The 18,039-nt window shown below is 43.3% G+C and overlaps 6 protein-coding genes across 9 annotated transcripts in view; 3 read left to right on the plus strand and 3 right to left on the minus strand.

Annotated features, from left to right (window-relative positions):
• Positions 1-5,877, plus strand: part of RB195_002378 (uncharacterized protein) — a gene marked incomplete at both ends in the record, with an annotated part of 8,504 nt that extends 2,627 nt beyond the window's left edge. For both annotated transcript variants that reach the window (XM_064199613.1, XM_064199614.1), the window contains 9 exons: positions 13-204; positions 1,230-1,334; positions 1,406-1,476; positions 1,649-1,733; positions 2,131-2,229; positions 2,304-2,438; positions 2,512-2,576; positions 5,660-5,732; positions 5,806-5,877. In XM_064199613.1, the coding sequence (XP_064055494.1) occupies positions 13-204; positions 1,230-1,334; positions 1,406-1,476; positions 1,649-1,733; positions 2,131-2,229; positions 2,304-2,438; positions 2,512-2,576; positions 5,660-5,732; positions 5,806-5,877 (897 nt within the window). The remainder of the gene's footprint in view (positions 1-12; positions 205-1,229; positions 1,335-1,405; positions 1,477-1,648; positions 1,734-2,130; positions 2,230-2,303; positions 2,439-2,511; positions 2,577-5,659; positions 5,733-5,805) is intronic.
• Positions 2,836-3,188, minus strand: RB195_002379 (uncharacterized protein; the record flags this gene model as incomplete). The annotated part of the gene is made up of 2 exons (XM_064199615.1): positions 2,836-2,947; positions 3,079-3,188. 2 exons carry the CDS (start codon positions 3,186-3,188, stop codon positions 2,836-2,838), a joined length of 222 nt encoding a protein of 73 aa, XP_064055496.1.
• A 1,221-nt stretch (positions 5,878-7,098) lies between the features above and the next one.
• Positions 7,099-9,876, plus strand: RB195_002380 (uncharacterized protein; the record flags this gene model as incomplete). Of its 2 annotated transcripts, XM_064199617.1 has the most annotated exons (9): positions 7,099-7,227; positions 7,316-7,361; positions 7,575-7,598; positions 7,664-7,763; positions 7,814-7,948; positions 8,165-8,390; positions 9,085-9,213; positions 9,365-9,532; positions 9,605-9,700. In XM_064199617.1, the coding sequence occupies 9 exons, from the start codon at positions 7,099-7,101 to the stop codon at positions 9,698-9,700; spliced, it is 1,053 nt and encodes a 350-aa protein (XP_064055498.1). The 2 variants fall into 2 exon arrangements, with proteins under 2 accessions (XP_064055498.1, XP_064055497.1); XM_064199616.1 differs by lacking the exons at positions 7,316-7,361; positions 7,575-7,598 and adding an exon at positions 9,825-9,876 and having other exon boundaries at positions 7,714-7,763; positions 9,605-9,696.
• Positions 9,877-12,748: 2,872 nt separating this feature from the next.
• Positions 12,749-13,573, minus strand: RB195_002381 (uncharacterized protein; the record flags this gene model as incomplete). The annotated part of the gene is made up of 1 exon (XM_064199618.1): positions 12,749-13,573. The coding sequence occupies one exon, from the start codon at positions 13,571-13,573 to the stop codon at positions 12,749-12,751; it is 825 nt and encodes a 274-aa protein (XP_064055499.1).
• A 95-nt stretch (positions 13,574-13,668) lies between these two features.
• Positions 13,669-14,184, minus strand: RB195_002382 (uncharacterized protein; the record flags this gene model as incomplete). The annotated part of the gene is made up of 1 exon (XM_064199619.1): positions 13,669-14,184. The coding sequence occupies one exon, from the start codon at positions 14,182-14,184 to the stop codon at positions 13,669-13,671; it is 516 nt and encodes a 171-aa protein (XP_064055500.1).
• A 181-nt stretch (positions 14,185-14,365) lies between these two features.
• On the plus strand, positions 14,366-17,961 carry RB195_002383 (uncharacterized protein; the record flags this gene model as incomplete). Of its 2 annotated transcripts, XM_064199621.1 has the most annotated exons (11): positions 14,366-14,505; positions 14,621-14,697; positions 15,135-15,354; positions 15,491-15,598; positions 15,666-15,742; positions 15,878-15,930; positions 16,000-16,071; positions 16,917-17,049; positions 17,200-17,334; positions 17,679-17,775; positions 17,835-17,961. In XM_064199621.1, 11 exons carry the CDS (start codon positions 14,366-14,368, stop codon positions 17,959-17,961), a joined length of 1,239 nt encoding a protein of 412 aa, XP_064055501.1. The 2 variants fall into 2 exon arrangements, with proteins under 2 accessions (XP_064055501.1, XP_064055502.1); XM_064199620.1 differs by lacking the exons at positions 14,366-14,505; positions 14,621-14,697 and having other exon boundaries at positions 15,152-15,354.
• Positions 17,962-18,039: the final 78 nt, after the last annotated feature.

The following is an 18,039-nucleotide window of genomic DNA, read 5'->3' on the forward strand; positions in this document are numbered from 1 at the left end:
TTATCTTTGCAGCTGTACAGCATCTGTGTCTGGAACGCAATGAAGCTGTTGCCGAGCAAGTGGTCGCCATCGCACGATCCAGTGTTGATGTGGAAAAAGTCAGAGGTGTTAGAACAACGAAGGCTAAGGAAAGAAGGAAAACTCCAAGTTGAGAAGCGAGCTGAAGATCAGATGCGAACATATGCAACGACGCCCGCTCATAAGGTACAAGGCGGTGTACAGCTTTGGTAAAAATAAGAAACCAGTTAAATTACTGAACGTACGTTGTATTCAAATCATAGTCGCTTTTATTCTTGAGTGGAAATTTAAGGTTGTTTGTCGAGGAACTTAGCGCTACATCGCATCTGTTATACCAATCACACGAATTGGGATCCTTGCGATCGCGGACCCTAAAAGTCTTGCTTATCCCGAAATGCCACTTTTCAGATAGTCCTCAATGTTCAAAAAGAAGCGTATGGGTTCTTCGTACTGATGATCTTAGAGAACCTCTAACAGTTCAAAGGATATTTTTTCGTCAATAAATTCTTTAGAAAACAGGGAGCAGCTTGCGGTCCACTGCGCTCGGAGGAATTGCAACGTTATGCTTTCGTGTAGTTTCCGCCCAGAGAATCATAATTTCAAGGATTTGAAAAGGAGGGGCTGCAACCACTTGATTGGCGTTAACAAACTACTGCTGTAGGGGAACAAGAAGAAGCAAATCGGTAACTCGGCCTTGGCAGGTCTCGGCACAAACAAAAATCGGCACAGGCCCGTTTTCTAGTGCTATAAGTGTGGCATCGTTGGATTGGTTTGGTTGACTTCTGCGATCGACAACCACCGCTACTTGGTTTTGGATGGGCTTTAGTGAGGTGAACGGTCAAGTCATCAAGGAACGGATGAGGTTGATGCGAGTAGCAAGGCTGAGGGCCCAAAGTGACGCTCCTTCGGCTACAGTGTTGTTGGTCATCCCTTCTGTTCCACTGAAAATTCAGTTCGACCTATGGGTGGCCGCTTATGATATCGACGAATGATTACAGGCCACAGTCTCTCATAGTGTCTTCCCACACGAAGTACAGTAGGAAGAAGAGGAGCGCGACCGAACCCAGCCGCGAACAGCTAGAGCCTTTCAGGCACAGCAAGTTGAAAACAGAAAACAAAGTGTTGCTAAATAATGAAAGGAACTCACAACCATGCGCAGCAAATACGTTCACTTATGCTTTAAGTTCAAACGCACATTCAAACCTTTATAGAATTACGTTCCCCTCCTAATCAGAAAGCGACACAGAACTCGATGGACGAAAGAATACGTGAAGGTCAGGCTAGAGAGGAAGTGCTCAAAATCGGAAAGTTTCTATGTATGTCTAAACTCCCTCATTAGTCATTATTACATTCACAAGTTTTTGAGGTAAAATCACGTGATTTTCAGACGGTTTATTCGCGTGAACTCGATGAAGAACACATTCATTTATATTCATCAGGAGTGAATGAACAAGTCAGGTAGCCGCTGCTGCATTAGTACTGTGAATTGCGGTCCTTGATGATTATTAGATATGGTGTGGATAGCGTTTTTCGGATCTGTAGTTGGGTAATGTGGGCCAACGAAAACATGTTAGACTACTTATTTAATTGTTCTTAATATTCTTTGCTAAACATGATGAAGGTCGTTCAGCTTTTTGTTCTGGACATGGGCTATGCAGACGTCTAGGAAGGACCCTCAATCGGAACCAGTCAAGCGAAGAGTTCGAGGAGCTGAAGTTGGTAACCATGAGTTCGATGCTGATTAATTAATAATTAATAGATGCAAAAAGATACTGCATTTCTGTAGTAAAAAAAGACATTACATGCTTTCAAACCAACCTTCTTAGAAAGAAAGAAGCAAAGTGCGCGAAAATCTCTTCGTTTAGCTCCTCGGAGATTACTATGATGCAATGTGCCCTTGATTAAAGAACAATTTTACGAATATAAAATAATCAAATACAATTCGAATAACCCTATACGAAGAGGAGCATAGGAGAAACTAGCCTGCTTCCTTCGTTTAAAAATGTTTGAAATTTTCGTTCGGAATATAATTGTAAAAGATCATTTTTACCGCTGATCGCAGGTAGTTCCCGTTAGGGCAAACAGTATATTTCCATTGTAAGGTTTATTTAGATCGAACGACTATTGAAACGTTACGATGAGGTACGCTGTGGCTTGAGGATACTACCACTTAGACCTCAGCTAGATTCGACGGAACAAAACAAATACTATGTACGTGAAATAACAAAATTCTTCAGTCAGCAGTTTTGTAACGAATTGCACTCCATCATTGTATCTATTTGCAGATCGCATTGATAAACTACATTGAAATGTTTGAAATCGATCCATTTCAAACATGCCTTCTTTCAGCAGCGGATGGACTAGGGAACACTCAGAGACTGATGTTTTTCAAAACACCCATTTATGTCATGAATCCTACGGTAGTAAATGCGTACTTTTCTTTTCAAAAGTAGCCGTCCATATTTTCACTATTTCTGAGAAACGCTGTTCAAGATCGTTGAACAAATTCAACAATCTACAAGCAGTTCACCAGCAGTATTCCAAAGCGAGGACCCAAGGTAAGTGAACCGTATTCATACTTACGTGTATACTCAGATAACTCGTCTTCACTGGACGTGTGGGTCCAGACGTATCTTTTCCACTCGGTCCATTCTCTCGCCATTGTCATCCAAGATGTTTTCGAGTTTCGTGAGTGTTGACGAGGTCCTTGAGCCGTATCCAGCTAAGATTTCAGCTGGTCGATGCTTGCTGCGAACACATCACACCAACTCGTTGGCGGCATTCCTCGAAAGCAATTAGCATCTCATGGAGTCCACTCTAACGTTCTTTCAGTCCATGTATCGTCGATTCTTCGCATAATGTGACCGTCGCAACCATGCATTGCTTTCGACATACATATTTCGCTGGGTCGCGAAGACGGGACATTGCTCTTAAGTCGTAGCTGTGAAAATCGGCTAGCTGTTGTGTGCGCGGTTAAACTTCAGTTGACATCTTTTAAGGGCTCTGTGAGTAGTAAGTAGCTTCCCAGCTTTGTTTCCTTTGGAAGCGGTGTCTGCTCACGTCTTCGTTGCGTAGCAGAGTGCTGCAAGAATTGTCGAGTCGAGCAGATGGGCGGAGAGGCCCTGGTCTTTCAGTTCGTCCGTAGCTTTCCTGACGGGTGCGAATGCCATCCGCGCTGCTCTCACCCTTCTATTCAGTTTTTCCTCCGATTCGTTTTCCATATTCATAGAACGTCCAAGGAAACGTATGACGAAGTCTCCGCGATTTTGGAGCTTTCAACCTCTACTCCTCCGTCCTCGCAGTAGATGTTCTTCTTGAACTGGGTCTTCCTCCGGTCCTCCGTCCAATTCCTTCAGCATCATCTCTGCTTTATTATTACTTCTCGATAAGAACGATATCGTCCGGAAAACGAAGGTTTGCGAGGAATTTTTCATCAGCACGTATTCCCCTCCCAAGCTAGTGATTTCATTATCCACTGTAATGAGACAGCTACGGCGATACAGTATCGCCTTGTTGTACCCCTTTTGCAAGAGATATAGTGAGGGGGTGGTGGAAAAGCTGGGTCCTAGTGAGGCATCGATCACCAGAATTGGCTAATATTCTCAAATACGACGCATACACACCTTTATCGACCAGTGCTGACAGCACTGCATTCGTTTCTATGCTGTCGAAAGGTTCCTCACAGTCGTAGAAGATTAGAACAGGCGGCAGGTGGCAGCCGGTATTTCCGGATCGAGCTTCTTCTCGAGACTGGGCTTCATCCAGCGTCCTAGATATGCGCGTGAGGATGATCTTGGTGAATACTTTATATAACACGCTCAGCAAGCATATCGGACGGTAGTGTCTTCAGGACTCATGTTTTTGATCGCGACTCTCACTTCTGAGTGAAGAATCCGTAGTGGAGCTTTACCAGTGGGGATGATAGCTGTTGACACAGGAAATGACGGGCGGAAGATATTGGAGAAGAATCTCTCCGCGATGATTTCCATCTCACGGCTAGAAGAGGTGCGCACACCGTCTTCCCTCGGCAAGAGTATTAGCGCAATATTATGGTCGCGGAGATCTCTACGGCACTTCTTTAGAGTTGTGCTCCCTTTTGCTGCTTCCGAAATTTCCTTTTGCCCGTATTTGCAGCTAGTGTTTGCTGCTAACCACTCAATGTGTATTGCATTCGAACATTGCAAGCCTCAAAACCCTTTTTTCCAACAACAGCCCGGAGAGACGATCGCCGTTCTTATTCAGGTCTCCTAGTCCAGATATTCCTATTCTGTACTCCATCTTTGTGGGGTTTCGTAGCTTTACTTTGAAGTCTCCGACAACGGAATTGTAGACCTTCTCGTAGCGGATTACTTCCTCTAGCTCTTCATGAAACGCATCCAATCCAGATTCATCGCCTGGTGATGTTGGTTAGTAGCAGTTCATTATGCCGTGTTTTTGGGCCGAAGGGCGAAGACGAAGGATGGCCAGACGAGGTGACAGAATCTCGTGAGAATCGACAAGATGAACGACAGATGCACAAGAAAACTAAGACTTTTTAAAGAGACTAAGACTAAATTTTGCGAACTTCCTCTCCACGAACGACGAGTGTACCGTCATCCATCTCTTCTATGTCTTTCCTTCTGTTTTTTGGTCTCTGCAGAGCAGTCACGTAGCAGTTCGAGGCTGCGCAGATGCTAGAGTGACAAGAAGAATTTTTCCTAAGCAATGCAACCCTGATATGGCGACCTTAGCTTTCGGCCCGAACCCGAGCTCTATGTGCATCACACAGCCACCTTGCAACGTTGTGCTAAGACGGTGGTAAATCTTAGCATCCGTTTACTCTTAGCTGGGCTTGCGATTCGGGATGTCAGATTTGTCGAACTCCTTCTCAGCTTGGAGATCTTGTCAGAGGATGTACCCCCGCTATCCATTGTAGTTCGACGCCCATAGCCACCTCCACGCTACAATGAAGCGGTAAACCGTTGTGGAGGATCGTATTCATAGATGAGCTAAAATGACGAACAGCATTTCATGATATTCATGCAAAAATTCACTTGGATGTTTGTAAATCGCTGAAAATACGAATGTTCTAAGAATGACAAGGAACAAATCGATTCCCACTTTTTGCAGCAGGTTGCCTCAACAAACTTAAAGGCAGCGCATTACAGAATTCGTGATGTTGGGTTCCCTCATAGATAATAAAGCATTCAGGGCGTAGATTACGAGTATGAGTACGGTTATGTTCAATTCCACTTGAACAATTTTCCTGAAGAACGATGTGGGAAAGCGGTCACTGACTCAGAGAGATGCGAGAACAGCGTTTTATAATGTATCGCAGAAGTTCCCTCGTTTTTCAAGAGGATTAGGGGGGAAAGGAGCGTGAAACCGCTCGCACTCGTAGTCTACATCCGAAACCATATATTGTGCGGAGAAACCCCAACATGGCCAATTTCGTGATACTTTGCCTTTAAATTCCTAGTACGAACAAAGCAAATAAGTACGAACCATCAGCAAATAATAGATTTTCGAATGAGAAACTTTCTGAGTGTGTGGTTTTTTGCGAACATGTTAATGGTATCAATACAAAATGCATAGAAAGAGATAGAAGAGTGAATATAAGAAGGAATATAAAGCAATAACATGTTAGCTATTCGATTTTTAGCGTTGAAAATCAAGAAGAATTTGATTCACGATGGATGCTGATGGGAGAAGAGAAAAGATTTGCACAGATGAAGGTAGGTGTAGAAAGAATTTAAAGGAAATCCATACCAATGTTTATTTTAACGTAGTTATTAATGATTTTTGAAGGATTTCGAAGAAATGGTGTGGGAAATGGCTAAACAGAATTACGATTACATGGAACGGTCAAGAGCGCTGTGATACGACGACGGATGGGCTTTCCGTCAAGAGCGCCCCCCTCCCCTATTGTGATCTGCAAGAATGTACAGACATGTTTCGCCATAATTTATGCATGTATTTTTATTGAGACTTTCTATTTTAGTGACCTGTTAGATTTATTCTTGAGAGCGTATCGATTTTTTTCCACTTTCCAACTTTGAAAGAATGAAGGGAAAAAAGAATCCCAGACTTCATCAAAATTCGTTAGCGTATGCGCATTTGTGTGCGCATGTTTATAACACAAATATGCGTATATGTTTCACTGCTCGTACTAAACGCAATCGGGTACTTGACTATACGATCTGGGATGTACGAATTAAATAACTTGCATGGTTCCGTACCGCAAATTACCCAAACGTTGCAGAAAGGCGACTTTCTTTTATACACCTCCGATGCCTTGAACCGGGTAGGTCAAATGTTCAGAGGGAGCTCGTAGTACTGTACTTAGCAGCAACCTGTGTTTCGTAACGCTGGACTGCTGGACATCGTCGAGTTCTTCGTAGGCAGACAGTTCTGGCGGAAGTCAAGTATTGTATGGAACCACGACGAATGGATTTTTTCTGTGAGAGCTTTTAGTGCAGATGGAGAAGGCTCGGCAGAGTTGTGTTGAAGGACGATACATCTCAACGATGAAGCCATTAATATTGCCAAGTCGTCGAAAACATAAGTAAGCTAATCTGTAAAAATCATATTTGTGGAAATATGGCCGACGGGTGTGATAGAGACCTGTTAAAAAGAAAAATACTGTCTACACTTCTAAAAGGTTAGGAAGTAGCATATAAACAAATAACAAGTGATTAAGTCAGTGCTGAAGTACAACGCATCGTTCTTTCTAAACTCCTTCCTACATGTTTACTGTGAAAATTCCCAGAAATGTGTATATGTTCTGCAACTACTTATTTTTGCGAGTATTTTCTTTTAAAATGTGTGCGATTGTTATTCCCCTTCTTCTCATATTATATTCACCGAAAGTAAACACGAATTTTCTCGAGGTCATCTTCGTTGGGTTGTAAGTAATCAACAACATCTATCAATGCGTAGCCTTCAAGCAGATAAACAGATACGTCCTTCCAATTTCAGTTTCTACAGTTTTCAATCTTGCTGCGAATGACATTAATATTACGACTGACAAACCTCAAAAATTGCTATTTCTTTGCATGAATATATCGCAGCTATTCGTTTTAGCGGAATCTTCTCATCAAAATGATTTTACTTCTTGTCGCTCAACTCGTTCACATTATCAGTACCCAAAATCCTTGCTTCACCACAAATCTCTCCGATCCTCAACAGTTGGTTTGTAACCAGATAAAAGCTTGGGATGCAGCGTCACGGGTAAGAGTCTTTGTCTTTGATTGAAAATATTTCAACACAGGTTAATAATTCGAGCAGAATTGAAACAATTTTCGGAAGTTAATTTCAGATGCAGGACATACCCACTCAAAGCTCACTCACACCTGCTATTTCTGGTGTATCACAGCCATTAGCATTGTCTGCACCTACTTCTTCGTCCGGAACGTCTTCTACGTCACTCCCAACCGATCGCTATCAGTGCTTCACCCTACAATGCCTGTGCCAGTTTTTCACTACAGGCAAGAACTTTGGCAGAAGGGATTTTTAAGATCTTCAGTAAACCAGCATTTTGAGAAGTGTTTAACGTTGAAATTCTGACTGAAATCTAGTGTTTGGGCTGTACATTCAAAAAAGTAGGCGACTTCTTGAATGCTATTTCATCTGTTTGTGTATAATTCCATACTTCTATGCTTCTTAGCATCTTGGAATGGAACTTATTGTAATCTTCCCGGTGGTGTGGTTCTTCAGCGGCTAACAAGGAAAGAATATCGTCTGATGACGGCAGCTGAGAGAGAATTGTAAGTGTATAGTAAGAAGTTTCAATTGTATTTCACTAATTCTCGTCTAGATACCGTCAGGGTTTCCTCGCTGTAAGAAACTCAATCTATCAAACTCTTTCTACTGCACATTCGAATGTAAACCAATCACCAGGCGCACATTCGGGACCAAACTTTCTTCCCTGGCATCGGGAGCTTCTGAAGAGGTTGTATGATGTTTTCGCTATTAAAAAGTAAAATTTCAGCGTTAGCTATTTGTTTTAATCAATCTGACTAGGGTCCACATTTTTTGTTAGCATCCCTTTGCAAAATATTCCGAACAATTCACTATTCTGTATGAGGCTCAGTACCTTACTGCAAACTCTACTCAGCTCTGGTACAGTTTGCGCAAATCACCTTCGCTATATTACAATTGGTTTCAGGATCGAAATAGGGATTCGCACTTCAGCAGTAACAGTGAACGGCCAAACCACTTATCCTTATGCCAACACGTTTGTACCGTACTGGGATTCGACGTTGGACGATAATATCAACCTGTATATGGGTATCTCCTCCTCTAACTCGATGATATTCAGTGCGGATTTGCTTGGATCCGTAATTAGTGGAGATGTCGTTGATGGACAATTCGCGAATTTTGTTGGGACTATCGTGAGTTCAAACTCAAGCTCTCAGACTGGTCGGACGTGGGTTCAAAAATCACTGAAGAATGGTTCATTCCCTGGATGAACCGGTCCCTTCACTCCTTTTGTGCGCCCTAGTTTATATGTCCAGATGTCGAACACATGTTTATATCAGACTAGTAACAGATTTTCAAAAACGCCTCATTATTTTAATTTTTCTGATAAATGATAGCTCTGATACAATTTTTTTGTAGTATACTTCAAATTTCCAGAGTACGCAATAATTTATGCTCACTTCCAATTATCCGATAGAGTTATCAGTTTAGTTCATAAACGCTCAAGATCAGGAAGAAGTTATGTGACGAAAGATTTACATGTAAGTCAGAAACAAACAAATAAGGCAGATAAATGAATATTGAACAGTATCTAACCATCAGGAGGGTGCAGATCACACGGAACAGCGGTGATAATCTTCGATATTCCTTCGTAACAGATAATGCTAATGAGATGGAACTGGTTCTCAACAGTGGCCGTTGTGGAAAGATCCGGCTAATGAACTCCAGAAACGACCCCTCATTGGCTTTGGTTTCTCAACCAAAAAGTTATTCTGATACAGATTGAGGAACACACTTAATCATGAGATACTTATCGTCCTACGCAGATCGGTCCGGCTCAGTGTATTACGAATTCTAGAACTTGTAGTACCAGAAGCTTATTTTCAGGGAGAAGTTACTCAACGATCACTGGATCAGTATCCTGGTCAACTTTATCTTTTCCAAGCGGCAACGCTCAACACGATTGTCACACAGCAAACGTTGAATCAAGTACTAGCAGCCACGGCTGGAAGTTCAGTTCGTTTTATTTTCATTTAGAATGTTCACATCTTGCAGTAGAGAAAAGAGCAAAGAAGAAACAAAAGATATGCAGATAAAAATTTCCATTTTACATAATAAAAGTGTCACGTAACATGTCTGGATAAGTATAACTCTAACCCTGTTCCAGGGCTGTCCTGCCGTTCCAAATTCCAACATTGAACTTCGACATGGTGATGTGCACGTGTGGATAGGTGGATTTATGCAAACAATTACAACTTCGACAAATGATCCAATTTTTTTCCTTCATCATTCTTTTATGGATTTTATATGGGAACAATGGAGACTTAACAAACAGGTGTTTTTTTCGGGCGGTGTGCCTAAGATGGAAAATTTTTGTTCTCTTTCGAGGCAGAAATTTTGCTTATAGACACGTGCGCAACGTGAAACCCAATGGAACACTGGACCTACAAGTTGCTATTCCGCTGCTCACCTTTCTACCGCTACCATGACCCCGTTTACGTAAGTTCATTCCAGTCAGGTAAGTTTTGGGATCGGCAACGAATACGCGAATACACGAATAAAACGATAGGACGCGTTATAGCGAATGTGTGGGTGTCTCTAGGTATTAGAGTTAATTCGGCGTGTAGGGTTTGGAAAGAAGAAGAAAGAGATGAGGAGAGCAGAGAGAAAAGTAGATGAGAGAAGTCGCTAAACTCATGTTGAAGGGTGCAAAATTTAGTTCTATTAGGTGCTTTGACGCAGCAGAGGCACACCAATAATGACCATAGCGGATGGCTCTGCGCGGTGTAGCACCGTTTATTAAAACAGTCGGAGATCACTCCCTGAGTGAACTGAGAACTTTAAATTAATCCTTAAAGAATTTACTGAGTACATTTCTTATCCAACAACGATAAATGTAACTACTAAAGGATAAAGATAAAGGATAACATTCCTGGCGTATCAATCCATTTGGGATGCGCCAACGCGTTTTACTGAAATTCGTAATCGTTGGGGTTTTGGAACGCGTGTATGGCATATAAAATGACTTGCGGGACTATAAAATTGGTCAGCCAATCATGAAGTCAGTGTTTTTATTCTCCCGACAACTCTGGCACCAATTTATCGACCGCGAACGGATGAAAGGCTTGGTATGCATTTTGCATTGCATTATGCACAGTTTCGAACCATCGGCAGTGTGGCCAATGCGGACCTCTAACCGACTACGCCACCCCAACCTTCGTATTATCACTCAAAAATCAATTCTAATGGTATTATTAAGCAAAAAAAGTAATCCTTAGCTGAAGGTAGATATAAAATTAGTGCACAGCAGGCTCCAAGTGTTGCTGAATAGCGACGCTCACAGTAAACTTCATATGTAGTAGTTTGCACGGTTGTAAAAACGGATTTAATCTATATTTGAGCGTAGTTTATTTTTTGTAATTTTCCAGGCTTTTTTTTACCTAGTTAAGAAAAAGCTAAATTTTCTCTCCTATGTTTGAACTTTTCTCATTTAACTTATGAGAGAAGAAGACCACTTGCAGACGTAAAATATTTCCATAAAAATTCGGTGCTATATTTTCATAGATGCTCTGATGAAATGTGACACCTGTGTAATTTTGCTTCCACGCAAATGTAATCTCGTACAAGAAAAGTGCGAAATTTCAGATTTTCGGCTGCACTTCAAAATGTATGTCATCGAACGAAGTCCAATAACTCTTACTTCTTGAAAACTAATTCGATTCCAGTGCTGTTATAGAGAATTTTCCCTATGAGTTATAATTCCTACTTTTTTTCGCTAAAGTTCTCAAGTTTTCTCAAATAATTTTCAAAAAAAAGTCAAAGGGGTCTAAAAAGGAAACCTAAATGTTTTATAGCCCAAACGTTCTTCTGCAGAAAGCACCAACGTTTTTATATCCGCACAACAACTACAACAACAGCATCATCCTCAGTTTTTTTTTAACTCGAAGTTATAAGTAACCTAACAACATCTTACCAGTCCAGCTGTCATTTTCTAGGATTAGTGTTGACAATAAGCTTCAGTTCTCAAGTGATGTGAATACAATTTTAGAAAAAAAAACCGCCCATCATAGTACACTTCCCGGAACTCTTTTTTCCCTTTTGCGAAAATTTCGGCGGAGACTGAAGTATTGACTGCCTGTAACAGCAACAAGAGAGTAAAATTGTGTGTGATTGGTAGATAACAAGTGTATTTAGAACATATCCTAAGTTGTTAGCTGTGCTTTTTTTCGTTCTGCAAAAATCAAGATTCCGCCAGGGACCGAACTCTTTAACATCCGTAGTCAGTGTCAAAACGGGAAGATTGACACAGAGAGAAGAACTCACGCTGAGAACTTCCTTATGTTTTGTCCCCATTTAACTTATGTGTGCACACGTGTACTGATACATTTCTAATGCTTGCAGTGAGCTTGCTGTGGAATATTTTTGATGAATTTTAAAACTTATTACTGATAAAGATAACTCAGTCTGATACGTACCGGCTACAATACCGGAACCATCTCAACAAACAAAAAAGTGCGCCAGCGCCGCCCTCAGGCGGCGGTGGCGTGCACTTAAGCTTCGAGTGGCGCCGGGGCCGTGCATGCCGGGCACGCCCATAAGTTCCACCCGTCGCACCCGTTTCGGTTCTGGCGCGGCGCACCCTCTTATAGTTATCGCGCCCGTGGACCCGTCCACACCTTAGGTATCTGGCGCCGGGGCCCGTCGCACCCCTTTCGAATTCGGACACACGCCACACACACACACACACACACACACACACACACACACACACACACACACACACAACCCCCACGGACTAAACTGGTTAACAGTAATAGTAATCAGACTTCAGACTGGGCGGGTGTAGTGTAGCGGTTAGAGGTTCCGCTTCCTTCAGGTTCGAGTCCACCCTAGTGCTCACTGAGCCTTTCATCCTTTCGGGGCCGATAAATTGGTACCAGACATGGCTGGAAGGATAAAAAAGCTGACTTGACACGTCGGCTAGCGACCGCAAGTCATTGTATGGGCCAGATACACGTTCATGAACCTCATACGATTCTGAATTTAAGTAAACGTGGGGGCGCAACCCAAGCGGATTGATTAACGCCAGACACTTCATCCTTTTATCCTTTAACTTGTTAATACTTATTATATTACTTACTTAGATACTTAGATGGCCCGTCTTCACTGGACGTGCGGGCCCCAGCATCTCTTCCACTCGTTTCGTTCCCTCGCCACTCTCATCCAAGATGTTCTAAAGCTTCGTGAGTGACGTTGACGAGGTCCTTGAGCCGTGTCCACCTGAGCTCTCAGCTGGTCCATCTGTGCGAACACGTCACCCCATCTCGTTGGCGGTCTCCCTCGAAGGCGTTTTGCGTCCCTTGGGATCCACTCCAGCGTTCTTTCAGTCCATCTATCGTCGACTCTTCTCATGATGTGATCGGAACACCTATGTTTTGTTTTCGATACATATTCCGCTGGGTCGCGAAGACGGGACATTCCTCTTAAGTCGGAGCTACGAAGACCGGCAAAGTCTTGTATGCGCCGGTTAAACTTCAGTAGTAGACATCTCTCAAGCTCTGTGGGTAGTAAGTAGCTTCCTAGACGTGGCCGCGGTGTCTGTCCACGTCTCCGCTGCGTAACAGAGCGCTGGAAGTATTGTCCAGTCGAACAGATGGGCACGAAGATCTTGGTCCGTCAGTTGGTCCGTAGCTTCCCTGACGGCTGCGAATGCTGCCCATGCTGCTCTCATTCTTCTATTCAGTTCTTCCTTCAAGTCGTTTTCCATGTTCATGGAACGTCCGAGGTATACGTATGACGGCGTTTCCACGATTTGGGAGCCTTCAAGTTGTACTCCTCCGTCCTCGCAGTGGGCGTTCTTCATGAACTGTGTCTTCTTTCTGTTTATTCGTAGACCTATTCTCTTCCCTGTTTCGTTTAATTCGTTGAGCATCGTTTCTGCTTCATTGGTACTGCTCGAAAAGAAAACGAAGTTGTCGGCGAAACGAAGGTTACACCTTGATCGACCAGTGCTGATATTGCATTGCAGTATTGCATTCGTTTCTACGCTGTCGAAGGCTTTCTCATAGTCGACGAAGGTTAGAACAAGGGGCAGGCGGTATTCCCGGCAAACCTCTATGACCCTCGACACGGTCTGGATGTGGTCCAAGCAGCTGAACCCTTGGCGGAATCCAGCTTGTTCTCGAGGATGGGCTTCATGCAGCGTCCTAGATATGCGTGTGAGGATGATCTTGGTGAATACTTTGTATAACACACTCAGCAACCATATCGGACGGTAGTCTCGAAGGTCCTCTCGGTCACCTTTCTTATGGATAATAACGGTTCGCGAGGTCTTCCACTGGTCTGGGATCCTTTCTTTCTGAAGGTAGGATGTCATGTGCGCTGCTAAGATTACATGAAGTGGATGGCCACCAGCCCGAAGAAAGTCTGCTGATATAAAATCAGGTCCGGGGGCTGTGCCAGGTTTCATGCTCATGTTGATAAACGGAAAAGGTTCGAGTTGAACCTCTCCGTAATGATTTCCATCTCACGACGAGAAGAAGTGCGAGTCCCGTCTTCGCTCAGCAAGGCTGCTAGCGGAATATTATATTCGCGAAGATCCCTGCGGCACTTCTTTAGACTCGTTCTTCTTTGTGCTGCTTCCAGAATCTTCTTCTGCCTGTACTTCAAAAGATCCTCCTGCAACGCCTTTCCGCAGCTAGTGTTTGCTACTAACCGCTCAATGTGCGATGCATTCGGATCAAGCCTTAAAGCCCTTCTTCTTCCTAACAATTCCTTGGTGGTCTTCGAAATTCGATCCAAGTTTGTCGTGCGCGACTTCGAGGCACGTTCAGCACAGGCTCGTAATTCTCTGAGCAGCATCTCGTAGTCCACGTTTGGGTCTTCTTCGATGTGCCAGTCACCTTGGGACAGGGAGTCCTCGAGTACGCAATCGTCGTAGACGACTTCTTTTCTCCTTCGTTGCCGATAGTAGATGTTCTTTTCCATCGTGTGGATAAGTCGTATTTTCGCACGAAGGAGACGATGATCAGAACAACTACAAAAGGATGGTACTACTGAGACGTCAAGTAGACACCACCTCCGGTTGGTGAGTATGTGGTCGATCTCCGCACGAGGGCGATTCCCATGTCCACCGACGATGATCTTTTTTCATGAAAAGAGAGTTCCCATGAAAGAGACGAGCGGCGGACAACAGCCCGGCGAGACGATTGCCATTTTCATTCCGGTCCCTAGTCCAAATCTTCCAATCCTGTATTCCTCTTCTGTGGCCTTTCCTAGTTTTGCGTTGAAGTCTCCGACAACGAATTTGTAAAAGGACTTCTCGTTGTGGACTTCTTCCATCTCCTCGTAAAACGCGTCCAATTCGGATTCATCAGCTGCTGATGTTGGTGAGTAGCAGTTGATGATACTGATGGATTTTTAGCGCAGAGGGCGGAGGCGAAGAATGGCCAGACGAGGTGATAGGATCTCGTGAGAATCGACGAAATGGACGACAGATGGGTGCGCAACAAAACAAACACCGCCTACATTTCGCGACGGAATCTTCTCCCCACGAATGACGAGTGCACCGTCATTCATCTATCGTACGTCGCTCCTTCTGCACTTGGTCTCCTGCAGAGCAATCACGTGAAATTTGATACGCTCTGCAGCTTCGAGAAGGGGTCAGGTCAGCGTCTGTGGAAACTGTTCTCGCGTTGTAAGTACACAGTCTGAGAAAGTCTCCATGGCGAGTCGTGCGTGTGTCGCCTTGGTCCAGAATCAATGACGTCCTGAGCAACCTGAGATTTGATCGCCTCTCACCGGTCGCCATACCGTCCGACGTCTGAGACGGTAGGGCCCAGTGTGCAGGGTACTGAGGCAGTGAATATGCTGGAGTGGCAAAGAGACTTTCCCCAAACTAAGCAGCCATGCCACGGCGAGCTTAGCTTTCACCACAGATCGTCGCCCATCCTATATGGATCAGGGAACCACCTTGCGACATTTTGCCAAGACGGTGGTGAATCTTAGCAGTGGTTTACTCTTAGCTAGGCTTCCGATTCCGAGAAGTCGGAATGTCGAATGTGTCGAACTCCTTCTCAGCTTGGGGACCGTGCCGGAGGACGAACCTCCGCTGTGCATCGCAGTTCCACGCCCAGTGTCACCTCCACGCCACTATGAGTAAACCGTTGTGGAGGACTTATTATATTACATTGTTTTAATTAATTCAATGAGCGTCTAGTTTCTTTCTTCGAGAGCAGCTTTTTCCCAACTGCAACCTTGACCCTGAGTACATGTTTAATGGTGAAACATTTAGAGGTATGATAAATTCTGGAGGATTAAGTAATCAGTATACAGACAACCTGTACTCTTACGCTCCTCAGTCGACATGTTCGTCTTCAAATCCAAATGGCTGCAATTCAGCGTATGTTCTACCACTTCTGACTCGTATAAAATTCGGAACAGAACACGTTTTCAAATTGATGCTTCAGATATCTGTTTTGCAACACTCAGGTGAATGCGTGTGTTGGCCGTATTAAGCCGGGATCGTCGTGCTCTCTTGTCAACGGTGTGCAGTTCTTTTCACCAGTAACTCACTGGGCTAGATATCATTCCGTTGCATACTCGTATACGAAACAAAATTAACAAGAAATTTTCGAAGTAATCTGTAGCAATCACATAATTTGGGAATATGATTTTCCAGGCGTTGATCCTTGCTACGGAGTTTGTCAAGGAGGAATGTGCGTTGCTCCAAGTGTAAATTCTACCTGCAGTTTTTATACTGGATTCTAAAGAACAACAGTGAGCCAAAGTTGCTCGTTTCAGGCTGATGCTCCTCGACGAATTCTTCTGCCAACATTACCACCGAGTGCTTCTGTGGTGCCTGTGCCTGATGAAGTATGTTGTACTGTACACCATCCAAAACAGTGAAAACTCCGTGGGGGTGCTGGAAGTTGTTATTAACCTATCCAGAGTACCACCAAGTTTTGAATGAGGAATGGAGTTAATACTCGTTGCTTACATTTTACATATTCTGGAGATGGATCGTTTCGAAAATCATTGAGCTGAATCCGCTTTTGGTCGGTGCCATAATATTAGATTGTTCCATATGTTTCTTGCCGCGGTCGTCTACATTTTATTTCATAGCAACCTTAGTCGTTGCGCAAGAGAATCAACAATCTATCACACGAAGACTGTTAGCTATTCTGCTTACTGTTTCGTTGGCTTGGATATCTTTGTTGTTGAAGGAAAGACAAGAAATATCAAAAAAGTGAAAAAGGAATGTATGTGACCACCTAATACATGACTCTACACATCTTGAGTTCTGGATGGCGCACTTCAGTCAAAAACGGCAAGTTTCTTGACTTGCAAATCCTCAAAAAGTAGTTAGTAGAGCAGCAACTCAGAAATGAGTCATCTACAAGTCTTTGGAATAACTTTCAAGGATTTTTGACGGGAGTTCTTGGAAGCTTTCGTTTTGTCAAAAGAATAAAGAAGACATCTCGACATCTTCTACTACCCTTCCTGGCAAATCTACTGAAATCTTTTGAGGTGGCTTTTTGAAGCTACAAAGCTTTGCAACGGTATGTCTATTCTAAAAAATAACTAACTTTTGATTTCGATGTTTTTTTTAGCACAGAAACTGGTACTTCGTAGACATTCACCCTCCATTTTTCGTTTCCTTTTTGAAAAGCGCTCAAAACACTTGTTTCCTTTTTTTTTCTCTGTAGAACAATGTTTAGTTGTGCTTCAACATGAATCAATGCTGTGGTCCATGGAGCGCCCGCGGTGAGTGCTATAGAAATCCAGGGGTAATGCGTGTCGTATGCCCTGCATCATGTGGATGGTGTACTCCCCGTTACAATCTTGGTGATAGTAAGTTTTGCTGTCTTCCGTTTTTTGATCTTATTTCATACGCTAAGAAGGATTTTTGGATTCAAAAATATGTATTTGATTTTTTTTTCACCGCAATCATGTATGACAGAGGACGTTACATCCATCATAAAGAAAAAGAATTCCTTCCAGATTGCGTGAACCGAGCTAGCACATGTCAAAGGTTCAAGCTGACCGGCGAATGTACCCAAAACTACCAGTGGATGGCAGAGAACTGCCGCAAAGAGTGTGCCTATTGCCAGAAAACAAGAGAACAGATGTGTCCAGGTAGAAATTCTTGCCCATCGTCGAAGAACATAAAAATATGTTTACGTTTTAAACTGGTGGGAGAGTATAGAAGCAATACAGTGCTCCGCCATTCTTAGTAGGTTCTATAACCAAAGAGCTCAAATTCTTGGCCATTCAGAGTTTCTGAGGTGTCAACAAAATGGGGTCCACTGTACATCACAAACGTATGTACCTCCTTAAGACCGTAATTAGTGTGCATCATAATTTGATGTGAGATTATCCTGCAAAGTGGTTTCTACGAGTCCTGATCAGACTTGACTTTCTTGCTTCTTGATGCATTATTTGATGTTTGCTCAATTCGTATAAATAAGAGCTGTTTCTAGAGTTAGGACCGGGTGTAGCCAGCGACTCGCCGAGAACTCCAACCATCGTCCAACAATGCACTGATAGCAGACCATGCTGCATAGATAAGTTGCAAAGGTACATCAAATTTTTTGTAAATCACGAATTAATCCCAGTATGAATGGAAATCGCTTCAGAACCTGCTCTACGCTCCCTTCGCTGATTAAGGAATGCGGCAGTGCTCACTTACAATCACCACAGACACCACCTTCTGCACCAGTGCAGTCCGATGCACAAGCGTACTCACCGTATTCTTCAAAATAATCCATTGTTCTAAAAAGGTGCACAGTGTTAAATTTTAGAGAAATGACCAAAATTGTGTTTGTCCTACGCGTTCAATAA

This window comes from Necator americanus, chromosome IV, assembly GCF_031761385.1.
Source record: "Necator americanus strain Aroian chromosome IV, whole genome shotgun sequence".
NCBI lineage: Eukaryota > Metazoa > Nematoda > Chromadorea > Rhabditida > Ancylostomatidae > Necator > Necator americanus.